This window comes from Diadema antillarum, unplaced genomic scaffold (assembly GCF_040938485.1).
Source record: "Diadema antillarum isolate AM-2024a unplaced genomic scaffold, OU_Dant_1.0 seq00001411_RagTag, whole genome shotgun sequence".
NCBI lineage: Eukaryota > Metazoa > Echinodermata > Echinoidea > Diadematoida > Diadematidae > Diadema > Diadema antillarum.
In genome coordinates, this window is record NW_027272165.1 from 1,203,076 (window position 1) to 1,224,948 (window position 21,873).

General features: G+C 36.8%; 2 protein-coding genes across 2 annotated transcripts in view; one reads left to right on the forward strand and one right to left on the reverse strand.

Annotated features, from left to right (window-relative positions):
* The window catches only part of LOC139709180 (AP-4 complex subunit beta-1-like), a 30,375-nt gene extending 22,351 nt beyond the window's left edge, over nt 1-8,024 (reverse strand). The window contains exon 1 of the mRNA XM_071621134.1: nt 7,950-8,024. The gene's annotated coding sequence lies outside the window, so the exon portion shown is untranslated. The remainder of the gene's footprint in view (nt 1-7,949) is intronic.
* Nucleotides 8,025-14,911: 6,887 nt separating this feature from the next.
* LOC139709199 (cyclin-G-associated kinase-like) overlaps nt 14,912-21,873 on the forward strand; it is a 28,823-nt gene continuing 21,861 nt past the window's right edge. Inside the window, exons 1-3 of the mRNA XM_071621150.1 lie at nt 14,912-15,132; nt 17,005-17,066; nt 20,024-20,083. Coding sequence (XP_071477251.1) covers nt 15,006-15,132; nt 17,005-17,066; nt 20,024-20,083 — 249 coding nt within the window. The 5' untranslated portion in view covers nt 14,912-15,005. The remainder of the gene's footprint in view (nt 15,133-17,004; nt 17,067-20,023; nt 20,084-21,873) is intronic.

The following is a 21,873-nucleotide window of genomic DNA, read 5'->3' on the forward strand; positions in this document are numbered from 1 at the left end:
AGTATGAAAATGATATTTTCCTATGTTTTACATGCTATATTATTATTATTATTATTATTAATAATGTTTACATCATTTTAAGCATAACCCATTTTTTTCCCAATTTTGGTGGGAGGTACACATGGAACTCTAGCTAATGGGTATGCCAAGAGGTAGAAATGTAAGCAAAATTGTTGAAATTATTTAATTCCATTCATAAACACACAGATACATCAACAGGAATATATAGTCAATCCTGACAAAAACTTTCTTTTAATTTTTTTATTCTATTTCTCTTTACACCTTTTGTTCAGTTTGTTGATGAATCTGCCATGGCTCCTCCTCTGCCACCGCTACATTTTAAACTACATGAAAGAGTGAAAAGGACACATCCACAGCACTCCACAAACAGAGAGGAAGCCGACAAAGCAACACCCAAGAAGAGCGAATGTAATAAACTAGACAAGAAGAAAACTGCACAGAGGGAAAATGGACAGAAGAAAAACAAAAATCGAGGGCTAAATGGACATTGGACAAAAGAGCAGAAATTAATTTCAAACAAAGAACATGGAGAAGACAAGAAGACTTGTCTGATTTCTCTTTATTAGTTTTCTTAGTTAGTTAACAACTAGTTGATGATGCTGTTAGTGTATATAAGGTCAAATTGTGTAAAGCTTCACTTTCTTCTTCTTCTTCTGATTAAGTCTGCCTTCTTTCATACCAGAGTTACAAAGAATTGAAGTCTGTGTAACATAGGTATTGTTCCACAGGTGTGCAGTAGATATAATTCCAAAGAACTGTTACAATAGTGTTATTTGTGGGAACATACATAAAGTCTATATGTGTAGGTTTTAACATCTCACACCACAATAAAGGAAATCAGTTGATATGTCGTAGTGTACCTATGTTACAAAGACATACTGTCCGTGTAACATAGGTAGTACACCGTGGGCGAGGTTGTTGTCTGAAAACCCCTGATTATAACAATAAAATCATGTTTTCACTTGAATACCCATACAAATCACTTGCTTCAATTGTGATGCTTTTAAGAATATTGCCATTGTGTCACTCTTGATGAAAAAGTTAAACCTTTGATTGAAATTGTTAATGGTTTGTAGAAAAAAACATGTTAATAAAAGTGGCTTGCAGTTGACATCAGAACATACAATCTTACTAATAATGATCTCATGCGCCTCTTAAATAACATGTCGATGTGCTATGGACGAAAAAAAACGTGGATTTGTTCATTGTTATCATTTCAGAACACAAAATTATGAAGGATGTCAACAAATGAAGTCCATGTAACATAGGTATTTTGCCATACCTGTTTACCCATGCTGACTGAAAGTGTGCGAAGTAATAAACAGATTTCTAGTGAAATAAGTTGAAGAATGGGAGTAACAAATCAGGGGGAAAAAGGAAATTTCAATTTACCCAACTTGAATTTTCAACTTGTATGTCACAATTTCAGTCCCAACCCCATGGAATTACCCTTCTAGCGGAGTTGAATATCCTGCATCACTTGCTTAAACTGAGCTTAAGTGGTGCAATTGAAGGTATCCTGGGGCAGAGCATTCCATAGTCTGATTGTGTCTGGGAAGAATGTACTTTGGTAGCTAACAGTTCGGGCATACGGAATAAAGAGCTTGTGAGAATGTCCGCGGAGTGATGTTGATGAAGAAGGGTGTATGATATCTGGGGGTATGTCAATGAGTGAGTATTTGATGCGGTACAGCATTACTTCTTTGAATCGAGCCCTGCGCTCTTGAAGTGTAGGCCAATGTACCTGGTGAAGCATGGCTGCAACACTGCTTGTTTGTCTGTAGTCATTGCAGATGAAGCGAGCATAGCGACGTTGCACCATCTCGAGCTGGTGTATATTGTCTTGAGTGAACGGGTCCCAAACGGGGCATGCATATTCCATTATGGTGCGTACCAGTGTTTTGTAGCACAACTCCTTTGTGTTTCTTGGACATGACCTAATGTTGCATTGTAAGAAGGCGCTGGTTGAGTTTGCTTTCTTTGTTATGACATTGATGTGATAGTTCCAGTTCAAGTTTTGAGTGGACACCAAGATACTTTGCAGTATCAGCTTTCTTGAGGCCATGGATGCTGTATGACTTGATTATTGGACGTCTCTTATTGGTAACATGAAGAGTTTGGCATTTCTTGGTGTTGAATCGCATAAGTCAGTCTTCCTCCCATTGCTGTAATGAGCCAAGATCCTGTTGTAATGTTGTAAGCCGGGTTAATGATGACGCTGACGATGACAGTCTCCATGAGTTGAAATTGCAATGATTTATTGAGCAAATCAAATAGACAGTCTAAACTCCGCACTGTCCTCAGCTACATGTCGAATACAGAGTGAATAACAGATACAGGCCTATCAACTATTCAACATAGCAGAGCTCATAGAGAATACATTTGTATATGTCCATTCTCTCTCAAGTGAAAGGTCAAAGTGAAGAATCAAGAATCAATCAAATCTGCGTCATTATATTCACATGAAAAATAAAAGTTGCGTTGTGCCCATGCCAACCACACGCACACTGCGCCATTGGCATGGACACAACGCGCCTCAACGCATTGACGCAACAATAACATACCGCATATTTCCATTTACCACAAACTTCCCCGCGATTATATAACACAACCATGGGTTATATAATCCCAATTACATCATATCATTTTCATAACATTATACATAATAATACATAACAAAAAATTCCCCGCTCTTCATGTCAAATCCTTACACTTTACAGCAATTTCATATAAGAGCGGATTAACAGCACATAATGCTATACAAAAATATACTTCAGGAAAGCGTGTGTGTTCCCCGCTTTTCCAGTCAAATATACAAACGTCGAAATACTACAAAATTGAACTTTATACATGAAATCTGCCAAGAGCTGAAACTCTTGAATCTTCCAAATTTACAGTAAATCATACAAACTCATTTGATACATGGCATAAATGTTCCGCGCCAAGAGAATAACACATCAATATGTTACAATTTTCTTCAGTTCCGTTTCGATGTAGAACTCAGCCGTCCCACATTGTCAGTTATGTACAGAATATCCGAGAAAACAATGCATGAAAACCCGTCAAACATGCCGTAACAGAACATGTTCTATACATTTTATATAAAACCATACATCAATGTGTACATGTATAGTTCAAATTTATCGAGACGCAATATATAGACAAGTCTCTTAATACACATGCCAAATGCATACAACAACACAACAACTTCCCCGCGATTATATCATACGACCCGTATGATAATAATCTATTTTCTAAGAGTAATATTTCTCAATTACTCAATATAACACATATCAGGAAATGCAACAGTTAAAACAAAGTGAAGTCACAGAATGTTAGAATTCACTACTGACAAATATGAGCTTCCCCGCTTTAGCAAGCGAATGATAAAGGTAACTTCCCCGCTTTATGTGTCATATCGTCACAGTCAACAATTTGCTCATTGACAAAACTTCACACAAAGTAAGGGATCATTCAAAGCATGAATTCTCGACCAACTATATCTCATTATCAAACGTTCCTGAATCACTGAACAACCACTAAATATTGTCAGAATGCCATGTTGTTCAGCATCCAACAAAACAATTAAAACAATAACAGTTCCTTCGTTTTTCCACGTAATAGTGATTTCAAATACTTTCATATCACTATTCCAATATCTCATTAAAAACTTCTTATCAATCACATATCAATTAAGACAACCATATCTTGATAATCATTTCTCGCATTGATATCGCATCTCTAAATGCGCGTAGTTCCTAAATCCATTGCTACTTGAGATGGTACACAAATTTCAGCTGCAGTCATGAACGTATACACTGTAAGCGAATCAACTCACAACAAATTCCATGAACGGACAGCGGATTTCTAACCTGCAGCGACCAACCCAAAATCCGGTCTCCAATTTGACTCCCAGGGCCCCCATACCGTTCCCTGAACATGACATCCATGCTTCCACATGTTACATTTAGGTATGCATGCCTCCCTTGTTGTTACATTATTGACAACAATGTCACCATGAGAAATACTAGTATTCTCCCCTTTTGGAATTGACCGCTCCTTTGGCGCTACGTTAGTTCTTTGTGGCTGCACTTTTGCATGCTTTTGGACATTCTGACCTTCAAGTGATAATTCGGGAACCCTCTTGGTACCCTCTCCTACAGGTTTTGCAATTAGAAGCACCCCAGCATCTAAATCCTTTGCATCAACCTGTTCATCACATGACTCATGTCCATGTCCCCCAGCATCAATTTCTGCACCACTCTCATCTACATCAACGCAACTCAGAATCTGCGATCCCCCATCCAAAAGAGTAGATATGGCATCCTCCTTCTCCTGTCCAGCTGTATCTGAGGAAAGATCTAGCTGCTGAGCAACCGGGTCAGTGAACACTCCTTGTGTTCCAGCATCAGCACTCCCAGTTTTCAGCCCATCTCCCTCTAGCATACAGTCTTCACGGAGAACTAACAATGCTTCTCTCCTAAGCACTTCAAATCGGCCTCCCTTATTTCTCATGTGCAAACGCCTTAACAAAATGCGTTCTCTCTCATCCCGTGTTCCACTGACAAACTGATTTGACAGAGCTTCATCCCTAAGCTGCCTCAGAGCCGCAGCTTCCTTCTCATCGTCTGCAGCATCTACCAATTTGGCATAAAGACGAATGAGATCCCTACTGAAGTCTGCCAAGTCTTCATTATCATGTTGAACACGATTATAGAGCAAGCATCGTAAATAGTGAGAATTCTCTCGACTAAAACACAGACGGAGAGCTTTTACAATCTCTGTGAAACTCCTCCGCTTCTCGTCAGACAGACAATAAAGAATCTCCTCTCTTGCTGACCCCGTGAGGTTGCTCACCAAAACCCAAGCCTTCTCCTCATCATTGAAATGGAAAGGTTCAATAATAAAATTGAATCCTTCCATCCAGTCAGAAAAAGGTGTTTCAGTACCATCTTCACAATACCCACTAAACTTTTCAATCTGAGCATGGCCTAGAGCGAGATTTACACACAAATCTATTGCCTGTCGATATGATGACGAAGAGCAATTATCACTTTGCACATCCTTATAAACAAACTGTTCACACATGACTAATTACGCAGCTAAACTGACCAGTTAAGATACGTCATTTTCAAACATGAAACGTAATACCCAAATGGCATCATAGGTCAAAATCTGCCTGAAGTCCAATCGGTTTAAACGAAAGTTATCAAATACCGTCTTATTCAGTGCGTGAGATGCCATCAGCTCCAACTGTCACATCCTGATCGATGTCCTGCTGCTCGACTGTGATATACACTCTGCTGCTCCTGTGGTACACTCGCGCTGATAGACATCTACGGCAAACTCTCGATGCACCGTTTGCTCCAGTCTTCAATCTGCTACCGACGAGCCTGATCATCTTGAAGTTGCCTCACAGAGTAGCGTTGCTCTACCAGGGCTGATCAACGTACACCATCAAGATCACTCCTGCATACTCCTGTCCGCTACCAAAGTGTCGTCAAAACAGCAGGTCTCCTCGGAGCGAAACGTGGATCGTTCTTCCGTCATACTCGAGGCTGTTATTCGGTGATCACGGTTCTTCAACTCGATGAACCGTCAGAACGTCGCAATCCGCCAGGCTGTCATCATCCCACTCCTGACACCATTTGTTGTAAGCCGGGTTAATGATGACGCTGACGATGACAGTCTCCATGAGTTGAAATTGCAATGATTTATTGAGCAAATCAAATAGACAGTCTAAACTCCGCACTGTCCTCAGCTACATGTCGAATACAGAGTGAATAACAGATACAGGCCTATCAACTATTCAACATAGCAGAGCTCATAGAGAATACATTTGTATGTCCATTCTCTCTCAAGTGAAAGGTCAAAGTGAAGAATCAAGAATCAATCAAATCTGCGTCATTATATTCACATGAAAAATAAAAGTTGCGTTGTGCCCATGCCAACCACACGCACACTGCGCCATTGGCATGGACACAACGCGCCTCAACGCATTGACGCAACAATAACATACCGCATATTTCCATTTACCACAGTAACTTGACTGTGTCTGCCTCAGACTTGATGTTACGGTACAACATGCAGTCATCTGCAAATAAGCGTACAGTGGTATCTATGCATTCTGGTAGGTCATTGATAGAAGAAATAGCAAGGGTCCGAGGACACTACCTTGTGGAATTTGACAGAAAGATAGGTCTGTATCTGGTCGTCGGGGATATGTTCCACGGAGACTGCATCTAGCTTCACGGGGGAGGAGAGTGATAGCGTCAAAATAAAAAATAAAAGACTCCTCCAGACAGACCACGGATCTTTTTCTGTCTAGAATTAAAGGGACTGTACAGTACTGGTTGAGGTGGGGATTCATGTTCTGAACATTCCTAAGTAAGATAATGAGAAACCTCTTATAAAATATGAAAGAGCACGTAATTCTATGAAGGATTCAAAGTTAATTTGATGAAAATTGGTTTTCAAATGGCTGATAAAGATATCCAAAAAAGTAATAATGAAAAAAGGCAACAGGCCACGCCTTTTATTAGGATCTCTGTTTTTGGATATATCTCAGCCATTTCAAAACCGATTTTCATCAAATAAGCTTTTGATACCCCTTAGAATGGCAAACTCTTTGACATCCCATACTCGAGTGGTTTCTGAATATCTCGCAAAACATTAAAGCTAAATCCTCACCTCAACCAGAACTGTACACACCCTTTAAAGGCATGATTTACCATTTGCAGATGAAACAAAAACCAGCATTAGTGCTTAAAAATAGTTCTGAAATGTGAGTTACGGATAGAAACACAGGGATGCCAAGTTTTAAACTTTTGTATGAGTGAGATTTGCCTGACCCAACGTCTTGGCGCGCTCATGTGCACGCGAGCGAGGGTGTGGGAGGGGTTAATGGAGCTTTTTCAATTTTTAGCTCTTAATGGTGCACATGGTGCGATCAGGTGCATACTTAAGTGACTATTTGTTACCTACTTTGAAAGACAAAAGGGAAATATACCTTCAATTGCAACTATCACTTTAATCCTTTGAGCTAGGTTCATTATTATTAATAGGCCCAAGTTGCATACTTCACCCAATGCATGAGAAAAATGGGTGCTATGCATGAGATCGTGAGACGGACCCTAAATGCTTGAGTCTCACACAGAATGCATGAAACTTGGTAGCTCTGGAAACAACCGCCGTAAACATTTGAATCAGTGAAACTGATGTTAAGTATTGTGAAATATACAAAATTTGAACAATACTACTAGTTAGTCTAAATGTTTCTAGACTAAAACCATCTCCAGTTACGGTTCATTGAGAAATATACTGATATCTCCTCATATTTTATGCTTTATTCCAAAAATTTTATATGGTACGATGTTTTTTGGTACAACAGACTGACATATATGCATGAAAATTTATGTTATATCTTGAACATTTTTAAAATCATTAACATGTTAATTAGATTAACTGTTGGGCCTAACGTTAGTAGAGTAACATTAAACAGGAGCTTTAAAATAATCAATCATGAACACGGAGTAAAATTAAATTGCAATGCGTAAAGCCGACCGCGTGTGCAACTTAAAGTGACATAATAATCAGCTTTTTTATTGTGGTCGCTCATCAGGATTCAGGGAGAAGTTCCACAGAAGAAAAATATCATTATCAGTAACGGTTAGAACTGTTCTGTAACTGAAGGCCGGACCTGAACATGTAATTATTTGGTAATTATTTGGGTGTTGACCAACTAACATGATATCAAGTTTATGGGACCATAGCTAGTGGACCGCTACTATATCTATACTGTCAATACTAGCTACTAGCACACGACGCAAAACAATCCCGATTTCGATGTGAAACAAAGACTAATATCATACGGAATTAAGTACATAGTCTACACAGATACTGCGCTGATTTACATTGATTTTACTTACCTTTATCTTCATAAAGGAGCCTGTCAGTGTTAGATTCCAGACGATGATTGTTGTTTTACCCTTGTGGAATTATGGAAAGCCAAGTCAGAAAATGCAATTTATTTGTCCCTAGATGCTATATTATGCAGCATTTGATGCGGATCAAGATAAACCAGGCTGATGAAGATCATGATGACGATGACGGTGATGATGACAAGGGCGATAAAAATAATGATGTTGATGGAAGTTTTACTAACATTAAAGTGTTATTACTAATTACAAACGCAGTATACACACCAATAATTTGTCGATTTGGGGCCTTCTGTATACAATGTATTTCTATTAACTCATTTAGGACCTATTATATTTATTTTCTTTACTTTTAAGTGGAATTAAGCATTCATATACATTCAGATCTTGTGATACATTTCTCTCTAGTTTGTTCAGCAAATTTCAAGTTCAAGGGCGGCGCCCTTTAAAGTATATTTCTGGTGCCACTTCCGGGTTTCATCAGCTAAAAAAAAAAAAAAAACAAACAAATAAAAATAAAATAAGGGGGGGGGGCTTCAGCGCAATTTTCTGATGCCATGCACTTCCGGGTTTCATCAGCTATCAAGCAAGCCAAAAAACAAAACAAAACAAAACAAAACAAAACGACTACTAACTAACAAGCAAAAGAAACTAAATAGGTCCTATTTTATTTGTTTTGTTTTTCTGATACCACTTCCGATATGAAAAAGTGGGGGAGGGGTCCAAGTGGTTAGACCCTATGAATTCCTAAATCGTTGGGTTATGCGGAAAAAAAAATAGAGATGGGGGTGTGAAGTTAATCATTTCTTTCCACTAGAACAGAAACAATACATTCATGAATGATAAGAGGAACATTTCTGTTAGCAAGGAAGTCTAAAAGACAAAAGCGGAAGACGACTTGGTTTGCAAAAATAAACAAACCAACAAAAACCGGCAGTGTTTAAACATTGATCAGCTGAGAAAATATTGCTGCAAGTCGTCAAGAAGAATAACGTCAGATTGATAAAGAGGAAGTAGAAACACGGATAAGAAAAGTAACTATAGGGGGGAATGAATAGTACAATACGATGGAAGCACTAGTGTTGATCTTGCTACTGAGTGGATCTATCACTAATAGAGAATGCCTATTTTATAAGACTTAGAAAGGCAATTTAATGCTCAGTATCATGAATTGTATAAGATTCATGTTTACAGATTCAATTCAATTCAAATGATTTTATTTCCATATAAGTAATACAAAGCAATGTACATAACGCTTGTAAACATGAGAAGAGTTTGTTTGCAAAAACCGATAAGTCCATTTTTGAAGATTTTGAAGTACGGTCTCTGTCATAAAGTACAAAATAATACCTTTTAAATGATATATTGGTCACGACATAAAAAGGTAATTTTTTTAAGTTATGGTCAAAAGAAGCCAACATTTTCTTATTATTCTCTTCATTTTTCTTAACCTTTAATCGCAAATATCTCCATTTGGCAAATATGGACTTATCGGTGTTTGCAAACAAACTCTTCATAGTGTACATCATTATTTCAAGGAACTTTGAATCACATAAGTTTCAACAAAACATGGATACATTACGATATTAACTTTGGTTTTTAGATAAATAAACAAGTAAGCAATACAATCTTATTTTGTAACTCTATATGGAAAAGAGGAATTCGCAAGAAAAGCATAGCTTGTAAAATCTGCGAATTACTCTTATACGAGTTGAGGGCATCTCAAGATCCGTCAATGACTCCATCACATGTTATGATGTATGAAAATTTTGATATCCTGACGTCAGGCGAAACAAACAGAAAATGAAAAAGGACTATGACAAGGACAAGAACGAAAGCAGGGACGGAACAGGCAGGAAAACAAACTAAAGATATATAGACATAACATAGAAAGGGAGAGAAACAAAAACAAGACTTATTAAGTGTCTACTGAATTCAGTTATCTGGGAAGGTCACGAAGGCAAAAGTCAGAACTTGAAATTCTAGATTTGGCTTATGATGAAACACAAACTCTTAATGATTTAAAAATAGTTTGTATTTATCATCTCCTTGTATTATTATGAAAATGACAAAAGATAATTTTTCTATCTATTTGTTTGTTTTTGTGAGGATGACAATAAGATCTTTTTTCAGTTTTGATTTAAAGGAATTATGGGAATGATAACTTGTCATGAGCAGAATGAATACCTGGTATGCAGAACATATCAGCCAGAACATTTCATATCTTCGTAGTACAGAATAAACATGTTAATACAATGATTGAATAAAATGACTAACTGAATACAGCAGCATGTTATCTCACATTTCACTATGCATGTATAGGTGTACAAAAGACAGAATTTCAGCATGTTCTTAAAAACAGAAAAGCTGACAGACTGCCTAACAGTACAGCGTATGTTCCTTTGTCCCGTTAAGATGTATAATCTCCAAGTGGCATTGAGTGGGGCAGGTCATCACAATACAACTGCATTACATTCAGTTGGACAATTAGCGATACTGAAGAAAATGACTGTTTTACATGGTATATTTATAGTACCAGGTATACCAAAAAGGAATTTCAGTCCAGTTATAGAAGAGCAAACATTTTCTAGTGCAACAGTGAACATTAAATTGATCTATTAAGAATCGATCAGGGCCGGCGCTACACGTTTTTAAAGGTGAGGGGGCCCAGGTTATATTTCTGGTGCCACTTTCGGGTTCAATCAGCTGTCAAGCAAAAAAGAAAAAGAAAAAAAAAAACCTGAAATTTTCTGGTTCCACTTCTAGAGTTGATTGGCTGACAAGCCAAGCCCCCCCCCCCCCCCGGTTGCTATGCCAGAATGTTGGTATGCGTGACTCTCCATTGAAGACTACGATGTATTTGAAAATGACGTCACTTTTATGACGATATTTTTCAAATGGTATTTATTATTTGTGAAATGATGTCACAAAGCAATTCTGACTTGCTGCCGTCACTCTGTAAAATGCAACAATTTCTTAATAAAACACTTATGACAACACAAAACAACCACTGGGCTGCTTCGTACGGTCAGAGTGGGATCCCTCCATGATATTGCACTCATAATAAAACGTCGAATCTCGCTTCACTATTCCCCTTCTATGCTTGAATTTTAGATCCAAAATATAACACAATGATATATCAACTCTACCTAATTTTGAGTTACTCTTTCGGGGCTGCTCTCCTCGGTGAGTAGTTGGAGTCACCTCTGTCCATATAGTTCTAACCAGAAACTCTCAATGCAAAGTACCGTGGTATAATATATAAAAAAAAAACAGTTCTAACTATTTCACATTCCTATTAACAATACTGGTAATGGTAATACTAGGATGTAATACTAGTACATTGTAAAAGAAATATTTTACATTCTTGAAAACACACCGTTGTTCATATTCTTGAAAACCAACTATATGCTAATTAGCAATTAATTATCATCTTTACCAGGCCATACTCTTTAATAATGTGCAAATAGACAAAGTCACGAATATAAACTTTCTTGGCCTATGTATGACAAATTGAATAATTGGAGAATGCATGCTACTTAAGCAAACTTCTTTCTAGAAATGTTGGCGTTATCAATAATATAAAATCGATATTTCCAAAGAATATATTGCGTATACTATACTCAATCCTTGTACTACCCTATCTTAATTATGACGTTCTTGCCTGGGGAAACTCAGCAAAATTATTCTTGGATAAATTATCTTTACAGAATTACTTCTGGTGCAACATCATGTTCTCACACTAATGAACTCTGAAATGAAATGAAAATGAAATGAAATAAAATGAAATGTATTCATATTCCACATCGTGGACATTATATGATAAAATATACAGGATATAACACATAGTGGACATTATATCAAAACTGTACAGAGTATATTACATGTATATACAAATTATCGTAATATTCTGAGATAAAAATAACACCATGTACAAATGTGGAGGGGACTACTTAGAAGCACTGCATGTTAGATGTATAGTCCCCCTATACAGATTTTAGACAAAATAATTATCAAGGATAGGGCTGAGTGAAATAACAAAAACACCATATAACACTATTTACAAGGGCACATGAACCGTAATATGGATATACAACAAATCATGTATAATATGTTACAAAGCACAGGTTTATGTATAAGTGTTTACAGTGTACATTATATACCATTAGAATAATGAATGAAACAGAAGATAACCTCCCGAGTATACTTAATGAAAGTACTTCTAGAAAACATTGATTGAAATATACATACGTTTTATTACCATAAAATTGTTTATTAATACTTGTCAAGAAACAAATTTTTGAGCTTATACTTAAAGCTATTCAAGCTCTGAGCTTGTTTTAGTGAACGATCAAAGGAATTCCAAAGCTTAGGACCAGTAAACATTAAATTTCTGTTACCAAAACTAGTTCTATTTTTAGGAAGATGATAATCATTCGCATACCTTGTTGAGTAATTATGTATAACATTATTTTTTCGAAACATTTCCTTAAATACAGTAGGGGTAGCGTTAATTTCTACATTGTACATAAAACAACCCAGCTGAAGACGATATAAATCAGTAATCTTAAGAATACGGTTTTCTTTAAACAAGACATCAGTGTGTGATCTATAACCGGTATTGCATATAAAACGCATCGCTTTTTTCTGCAAGAGAAATACCCTGTCCATTTTTGTTTGTATTGCATTACCCCATGCCATTACGCCATAAAAAGGTAAGGAAGAATAAGAGTTGAATATAACATAAGAAGCACTGACTTGGGGAGAATCCGTTTGACGTGATTAATAATGCCAATATTTCTTGAAACTATCTTACAAATATTATCAATATGACAATTCCAAGTTAGCTTATTGTCAATTGTAATACCAAGAAATTTTGTAGTCTTGACTTCTTTAACGACAGAATGATCAAATATCACTTGGTCAGGAAGTTGTTTAACAGAGTTACTATATAAATAACATGTAATTGGTTTTTTGTTTATCTAAAGATAGTTTATTTGCTTTTATTCAATTTCTTACATGTGTAAGTTCTACATTTAAAACTTCTAACTTATTAGGATCACTGTGAGTATAGAATAAGTTTGAATCATCAGCAAAAAAGATAAAAGAGAGAACACTCGAAGAACATCGAATGTCATTTATATAAGTAGAGAATAACAGTGGACCAAGAAGGCTTCCTTGGGGAACTCCACACGTGATTGGTACCGTAGACGAATTATAATCATCAATGGTAACAAATTGCTTTCTTCCAGAAAGATAACTTTCGAACCATTCCAGAGCCTTACCTCTAATACCATAGTGCGCAAGTTTGTATAACAGAATGTCGTGATTTATAGTATCGAATGCTTTAGAAAAATCGAAGAACAAACCGATAGTATGACAGGATTTTTCGATTGAAGCTGATATGGTATTTATTAGACTTAGAATGGCATGAGTTGTGTTATGTTTTTTTTTTCTAAAGCCAAACTGGAAGTCAGATATGATGTTGTGAGACTCAAGGAAGGTAGTTGTCCTTGAATGAACAATTTTCTCTAAGATTTTTGATAACGAAGTTAACAAAGATATTGGGCGATAGTTGCTGATACATAATTTGTCTCCTTTCTTGAATATTGGAGTCGCCTTTGCGACTTTCATTTTAGATGGTACTTGACCAGATTGTAGTGAAAGGTTATATAAAAACAATAAAGGATCTGCTATACAATGTATAATGTCTTTGATAAGGACATTGCCAATGTCATCACAGCCAGGGGCTTTGTTTGCTTTGAGCTGAAGTACAATTTTGATTAATTCTTGCCTGTCAATTGGCTTGAAAAAAATTGAGTGGTCGTTCGGTGAGGAAAGAAATTCGTAAAATGATTTATCACTTCTATGAAAATAAATTTCTTGAAGTACAGGATATATATCTTATGAATCTATAATCCATCATGTACAGCTCGAAGGATTCTGAATTTCCACCGGTTATTTCGTCACTTTTTATCATGAATGAACAAGTGCACAATTACTACACTCGGCTGTCCTGTTCTTACCACCTGCCATCCGTTAGAACCAACTTTAAACACAAAAGGCCTACACTTGCTTTCGCTGGACCAAAATATTAGAATTCTTTAGCCTATTCTCTTCAACAAAGCACAAGCCTCAAAACATTCAAATACAAAATAAAACTAAGTCTTCTGGGTAAATATGTTACGATAGCCTTTATAATCCTATACCAGATATCTGGACATTTTTACCCTATAAGGTAATCTTAATATCTACGTTTACATGGTATATTATTCATGTGGAATTCCTATTCATAGTAATGCCACTGTTTATTTTTTCTCTTTCTTTCTTTCTTTCTTTCTTTCTTTTTTCCCCCTCTCTCCCCCTTCGGTTCTCTCTTTATTCCTCTATTTCTCTGCTTCTCTCCCTCTCTTTCGCATTTATGTTTACTACCTTTAAGATGTAAATATAAAGTGTATGTACAAGTTTATATATATGTTTCAGGAGTCTGTATGTTATATTCTCAATTACTCTGTACATAGTTATGAATATTACTCGTCATGGTGACCTACAAATTTTACAAGCTATGCTTTTAGTTGGGTCACCCCATTTCCGTTTGTATAAGTACCTTATATTCTGTCAATTCATGCTGATATATTACTGTAATATTATGTGTCAATATGTAAACAACAATGCAATGTAAAAATGGAAATGAAACGAATAAATTCAATCTTCTTTCCACAAAAAAAAAAATCCCAAGAACGTAGATGGCGCTATAGCAAAACACACATTCATAGCACCCTCCCACCGCAAAAGCTCGACGTCAAAGGTCATGTGTGTATGACTGGCATGGGGATACAATCATGTACGTGTACTGGTAATCGTATGTAGGCACTGTCGCCGGGTTCGGCGTATAGCATTACTGTGCACACGACAGTGTGTATTCGTATTGATAGCGCCCGGTGATGCAGAAATCTGGCAGGGACTTCTGTGATCTGATGAATGTAATCCCATAATTATGCCGGAGATATCTTCGAACATTTTATTGAACAAGTTTGTTGCTTTATAATGTCTGATCTGTTTAGATCTGCTTTTGGGCTCCTCGGGGGCCAGAGTGATAGGGGGAGTGAATTTGTTGGACAGCAAGTGGAACTCGGCGAGACCAAGTTGCGAGTGAAGCGAGTGATTGCTGAGGGTAAGAGAACAGTTTTATACTCTAGTCTATAGCACTTTATATTAGCAGCTCTCACAGCACAGGGTCTAGAAGCACAGTTATTTCGTGTTCTTTTGTTTTGTCAAACAAGCAAGGCTGCATGCTGCCCAACAATTTGCTACTTCAATTAATGCCGGTATCACTTTACATATCTGCCGTTAATTGGGCATACAGTTGTAGATACACGTATTAAACGGACCAGGTCAGGGGTTTAGCATTTACAGGGGCCACACACAGTTTTCGTGGTTTTAAAGTTGGCAAGGCTGTTCCATTGTAAAAAGGAACCAGAACTTGGCCCAGAACTTTGCTAAGTAACTAATTGTTAGCATGGCCATGGATGGTTAGAGCCTACCAATTTGGGTTACAACTTCAGAATTTTACAAATTATTTTTTTCACATGTTTTCATCTTCTCTTCAATGCAGGTCTAATTTCGAAGCAACTTTGGTCATACTCATCTAGATAGAACTCTCGATTTGATGTCAATTTAATACCATAAGTCACCACATCTTACTCTTATAATTCAAAGTCGCCAGACATTCACATCCCATGTAACGCGCGCCGCAATCGGAGATCAGCCGGGACGGCGGATTTTCATCGCTCTCAAAATACATTCCTAATTCACCTTTTTCCTCCCTAAAAACACAAATAATTAGATCTTCTAATTGTAATCCAATTAAATTTACAAATGGAATACCATGTATTTAGTCTATTCGACACTAACACTACAACAGGTGACAAAACCATTATTAGTACGAGGATGTTCTTGATTTAGAATGGATTTCAGGTGGCAGATTAATACAGTTTTTCAAACGCGATGATGCACTGTGCATCCTAGTATTCCTACATTGAATTGTGTGTATAAAAACACGCGCTAATATTATTACGTGGCGCGCTATGGGCGGCGAAGTAATTCAGTGCCTATCGTTAGTTCACCAACCTGGAAGTGCATAGGAAAAATACACAAGTGGCGACTATACGATAATTGATGTTAGATCTAAAAAAATGAAATCATTTATTGCAAGAAACATTGTACAAGTGTAAACATGGCCATGGTCAAGTGCAAGCCAAAATAAGAAGTATGGGCCTACGTACCTAGCAGTTTGAGGCACGCTACAGTACTTCTTGTAATTTGTAGAAACTATGCGTATGTTAGCCTGACCAGACGTCGTGCACGAAACACGTGTTTTACAGCGACTGGGCTGTGTATAATATGCGTACATAATGTATTCCTGGCAGAAGCGCACATTCTGTTGAAAATAGTATCACCTGAACCTTTGCATTTGGTCAGAAGCAAATGCAAAGTTCAGCCCTAACTTGATATCAGGCAAACTTTACAAAACTGTGATACCAACGGTAGTGTGATTAAATTTATTATGATCATATTATGTAGGTGGAGTAAAAATGTCAAGCAATGCATGCATACGTACATCTACAATATGTATGCACCTTTGTACAAGTTTGTATATTTGAAATTACTGGTAGTGAAGCAGTTGCAAGTGCCTGATTTAATCTACAGTGTACATGTAGGCATGATTTGTCAACAGAAATGAGTTGAGAGGAAATAAGGAACTAACAGGTAAGTAAAGTTATCAATGCACTTGTATACATAGGTATCAAAATATCATCTTCTAAATATCCATCCATCTAATTTCAGTATTCTTGATAGTGATTTTCCCTTATTTAAACAGCTGTTTGTACTTTGTCTACTGAAACTGAATCATATTTTTGGAAGGGCAAGGGACACAAATTAGTTTCATGCATATAGTGCAATTACTCTGTACTTAAACATTTTGTAGAATGCCAGTAAGAGTCATATGATATTCATGCCATGTTCATGTTGTCTTCCCATTTAGGTGGCTTTGCTTTTGTGTTTGTTGCTCAAGAGAGTTCGACAGGAAAGGAGTTTGCTTTGAAGGTATGTGTGTGTGCATCATTTTGTGCAGAAGGACAAAATTCTAGTGAAAGAGGAGCATTTCAGTGAAGACCAGATCCCCTTATTCTCTTCTTGTATGAGTTTATTGATTGCTATATAATCTTATCATCTTTATGTTGCCTTGCTAAAAAAAAAGTGTTTATTCAAGGCTGGTGTTTTCATGAATTAATTGAGAAGCAACCTATTAAAGCAAAAGATTCTAAAAAAAAAAAGAGACAACTCCTTGAAGTAAAACATGCCAGACGTGCATGAACCATAATGCTGAGGTGTTTTGGAAAGAAATGAAATCATGCAATTCTGATTGCAAAGTATGGGAAATTCCATTGGCAGTGTTTGTCTATGCCCATTTTAATACCAAGTGTTCATTTGGTACATGGTGAATGGACGTTGGTTTATAATGCATACTAGTAGTCTTTTAACTTACATACATTCTATTAATTTTAACACAGGAATTAGTCTTCTGATTTGATATTGTGTCATGGGTACTCATTGCTTGATTCTTTGTGCTTACAAATAAACTTGATACCATGAGGGGTTGCTCTGGAATTAACAGAGTTATGTAGGAAGTTTCGATCAGTGTACAAATGTACCTAGTGTGTTCAAGTTACCCTCACTTACTTTTTTTCTTTCTTTCACAAAGCATGATAAAAGTCTTGAACAAGAATGTAGTCACAATAACTTAGACAAGACGGCTAGTGACATAAAATTTTTTGACATTTTGATCTCTGAAACCTTCAATGTGACAATCATCTTGCAGTTGAATTGATTTCCCCTCAAGACAAACAGGTTATGCCTCCATGTAATCACTCCAACATGTATGCCCTTTATATAGATCATAGAAATAAATATAAGGAAGCAGGATTGAATGAAAATTATTTGTGACCTATCTTTATGAATTGATTTTATTAGTCACAAATCACAGGTTTTCTGATTTCAGTAGAAAATTTTGAAATTCTCCAGACCCTGATCTTCAAAATGATGCATACCGAATTTGTGAAACCCATGTCCCAAGATCTGCTGCAGAAATTGTAAACACCAAAAAAAAAAAAAAAAGAAAAAGAAAAGAGCAAAACAAAACAAAGAAGCCACCCCCCCTCTAAAAAAAGGAACAGAACGACTTTCTGAGAATCAGATTTGAAGTTCAGATGCAGTCAAGCATGCTGCAGATTACCAGTATCCTACACATACATTGTGACTCAATTGTCTTTGTGCCTCATGCATACAGAGGTTTCTAACCCATGCATGTTCATAGTGCTTGCCCTTTTGTGCATTGCTTCAGACTTTCAAGTTGTACAATGTATGTCATATGTTTGCACTCGCTTAAAATTCTCCCATGGGAAATTGCCCCCAAGAATGTCCTGTCCTAGGGAGAACAGTACAAATGGCCTGCTACAATCATGTGAGTCATGTTTTAGCCAATCAATGACCAGTTGGTATTCTGACTATTGGTAACTAATAATACGATATTTATAGTCAGCAGCAATGGCTGATAGAAATTGTTGTAATGGTCTTGGAAATTGCAACATGTGCCATAGAACCCACTGCAACTTTGAGCAGCTTTTTATACAAAGGTAAATTTTTGTGGTACATGTAGATGCCCAAAAGCACAAAGCAACTCCATTAAGTGGAAAATGCAATCCACCAAATTCAGACCTAAACTAATTGAGGTATGGACTCTTATACATGTACAGTATGTAACTTAATAACAGTGATATAAGTTGCAAGCACATGATACTTACAAGCTGTTCTATTAGACATTATTCAAATTACATGTAGATGAGGTGATCAAGTCATGGACTCATAAGTTTGTGGTTGACAAGGAAGTTGTAAGATGGTGACAACATCATATTACATATCTTCCTTAATTACCTTATTAATATTAATTTTCATGAAACTTATTCCGTTCGGTTTGCTATGTATTGTGCATTTTTGTATGTATACATGTATAACCCACTTTATGCAAAACTGTAGGGACCTATGTATTAGAATCAACTGAAATATGAACTGGATTTACCAGATTGCAGATACCCATTATTTGTGACAGGGAAATTCTTCCATAGACATACTGGAGTGCTCTAGATAGATTAGCCATTTCGAGAATATTCATTTACACTTTCTTCCTTTGTTTTATTCTGTGTACATAGTTGTGATGTTTTTATTCGTGTGAAAATATTGTGAACACATATCACATTGAGTAACATCCATTCTTGATAATATCAGTGAAAGTTGCTGTGTGAGATACAAATGTACAAGTTAGATTATGATGTAGCCATGAGCTACGAGACATATGGCTTTTCTTTGATTTTTGTTTTCCCTTATTGAACAAGTGAAGAGTGTTGTAGATTACAAGTGTATGTGAATATTTTCTGTGCCCTAGAACCCAGGGCTCCTTTTAGACACCATCAGTAATTTTTTTGTGTGTGTGAGAAGGTGTGTCCTGACTTCGTCCAAGGTGATTGATTATACATGTCCCCACATGTCATGATCCAGACTTGTCTTTTTCTCTGAGACATCGATATACAGGATGTACTGTGCTACTGTTTCAGTGATCAGCAATTGTGTAGTCGAATCTGATTGTCGAGATTCAAGCAAATTCTGACTGAGCCTGTAGAGAATGAGGGGGGGGGGGGGACCTGCAGCTGCCAGCAGCAGCTCGAAAGTGCCCAGTAATTACAGTGGGGTCAGAAGCTTCAAGGCATTTGTTGTTGCCAAGAAATGTTCAGTGTTCAGTGTTGTTTTGCATCAATGGAAAAACAGCTTGTCAACCTAACAGTGAGAGTTGGTTATTTATGTACACATTGTGTTATCTATTGATGATGTAGAGCTGGTAACCAGGGAGGTGGGAAGCAACCTCCCTGTGGTAACCGTGTGTACCATCAATCATGTGCTTTTAGTGCCAATGTTTTCATGCCCTATCATTGATTTCAATTCCTTTGCAGAGACTCCTGGCCAATGATGAAGAGAAATCAAAAGAGATTCTTCAAGAAATAACTACACTTGTATCCTTTTTTTTGATGAAATGCTAATTTGCCTCATTTTGTTTTGTTTGCGTGGTATATACTGGTACATGTACGTGTATGTTGTATGTTTAGAACAGCTAAGTCTTGGAGATGAGGTATTGACAGTATATCGAATTCATGTACAAGTGCTGTGACTACTATGCACATGTATCTGATACCAGTTTTGGCACCCCAACAACAAAAGCAACAGCAACAGCAGCAGCAGCAACAACAACAAACAAACAAATATGCCCAGCCTTTAAAAAACATTAAAAAAAAACATTAAAATAAGATTTGTGTGAAATTGTATCATGTATTGTATGACACATGAGTTGGTATACATGTCCTTTCATCTTACATAGGACTTACAGACCCCATTTTGGAGTGTGCAGTTGCATTCAATGGAACATACAAAATTTGTATTCGAAGAACAATTATCACATATTTTTTGTGCATAATGCTCTTTCATCTTTACAAGTTTGATATAAAATACTTTGAAAAATTCAGTACTTGATTGTAAGAGAAATGGAAAAAGATGCAATAATTTGTGAGAAAAGTGAGCATGCTAAAGTTATTATCAGCCATAGGGAGATCCCATGTTGCCTTATGAATGAGAGTCAGACAATGTGATAGCCTTGCAAGGACATATGAGACACCTTGTTTTCAGGAATAGAGAGATCCCATATACAGTATATACCAGTTAATGACATCACGTGTATGGAAAGTGCCCACTTTTGAAAGTGATACTGAAATAATATACAAATGTGGTTCTGCAATTCCAAAGTATAGTGCTTTCCTAGTTGGAGTGGTGATGTTAGGTTTGCTCTGTCGTACACATGCTCACTCACATGGGGATTGGTGTATTCTCTTGATTTTATGTACAATAGTGTGTGTGTGTGTCTGTGTCTGTGTCTGTGTGTGTATGTGGGTAAGCCGTGGCACCACTGATACTCTGTAGTGTTTCGTGCTTTTTCAAATTTCCGCATGGTCTATGCAGTATATTTGAAGACTAATCCTGGATTAATCTGCCCCTGCACTGCACATGACTGTGGTTATAATCCTACCACGTGTAATCCCACCAGGAGGGAGAATGCTGTGGAATGGGATCAGTGATCCGGGATGATGGGAACCATGGTCTATTTAAAATAGTCCACGGAACGATAGCTTTCTTTCAGGGAAAGGCCTTTAAAATACACGTTGTTACAACTAGTGTACACATTGATCAGCGTACCAGGCAGTCAAAGCATGGTGAAAGCAGTTCCATAGACCTGGCCAAAAACAAAAGATTCTATGTGCAAGTCTTGAAGTTTTTCATTGCACACACTGTTTTTGTGACATTACCAACTGCTGGACATACTGTAGTTGCTGAACAAGATTAGATTTAAAGGACAAGTGCACCTTCATATACATAAGGATTGAGAGAATGCAGCAATATTAGTAGAACACATCAGTGAAAGTTTGAGGAAAATTGGAAGGTGAACTTGTCCTTTACATAGTATTTGCATGTACCTCTGTATTGAGAATGCAAAAGGCATTTCATAAGTGGCATGGCCATTTAAGTGTCAATTGGCTCCAACTCAAAGTGTATCAAATTTAGTATAAAAAACTGCATTGTAGATACAATGTATGATGGTGGTGTATCTGAAGGCTATATGCTGCAATGTCAGTTGTAAGCGACTTTTGAAGGTAAAATGTATTTTATACATTGGTCAACATCAATTCTAAAATGTGAAAGCTTTATCCGTGATTATGTACATGTATGCTTTAAATTAACCACATTAACTCCACCC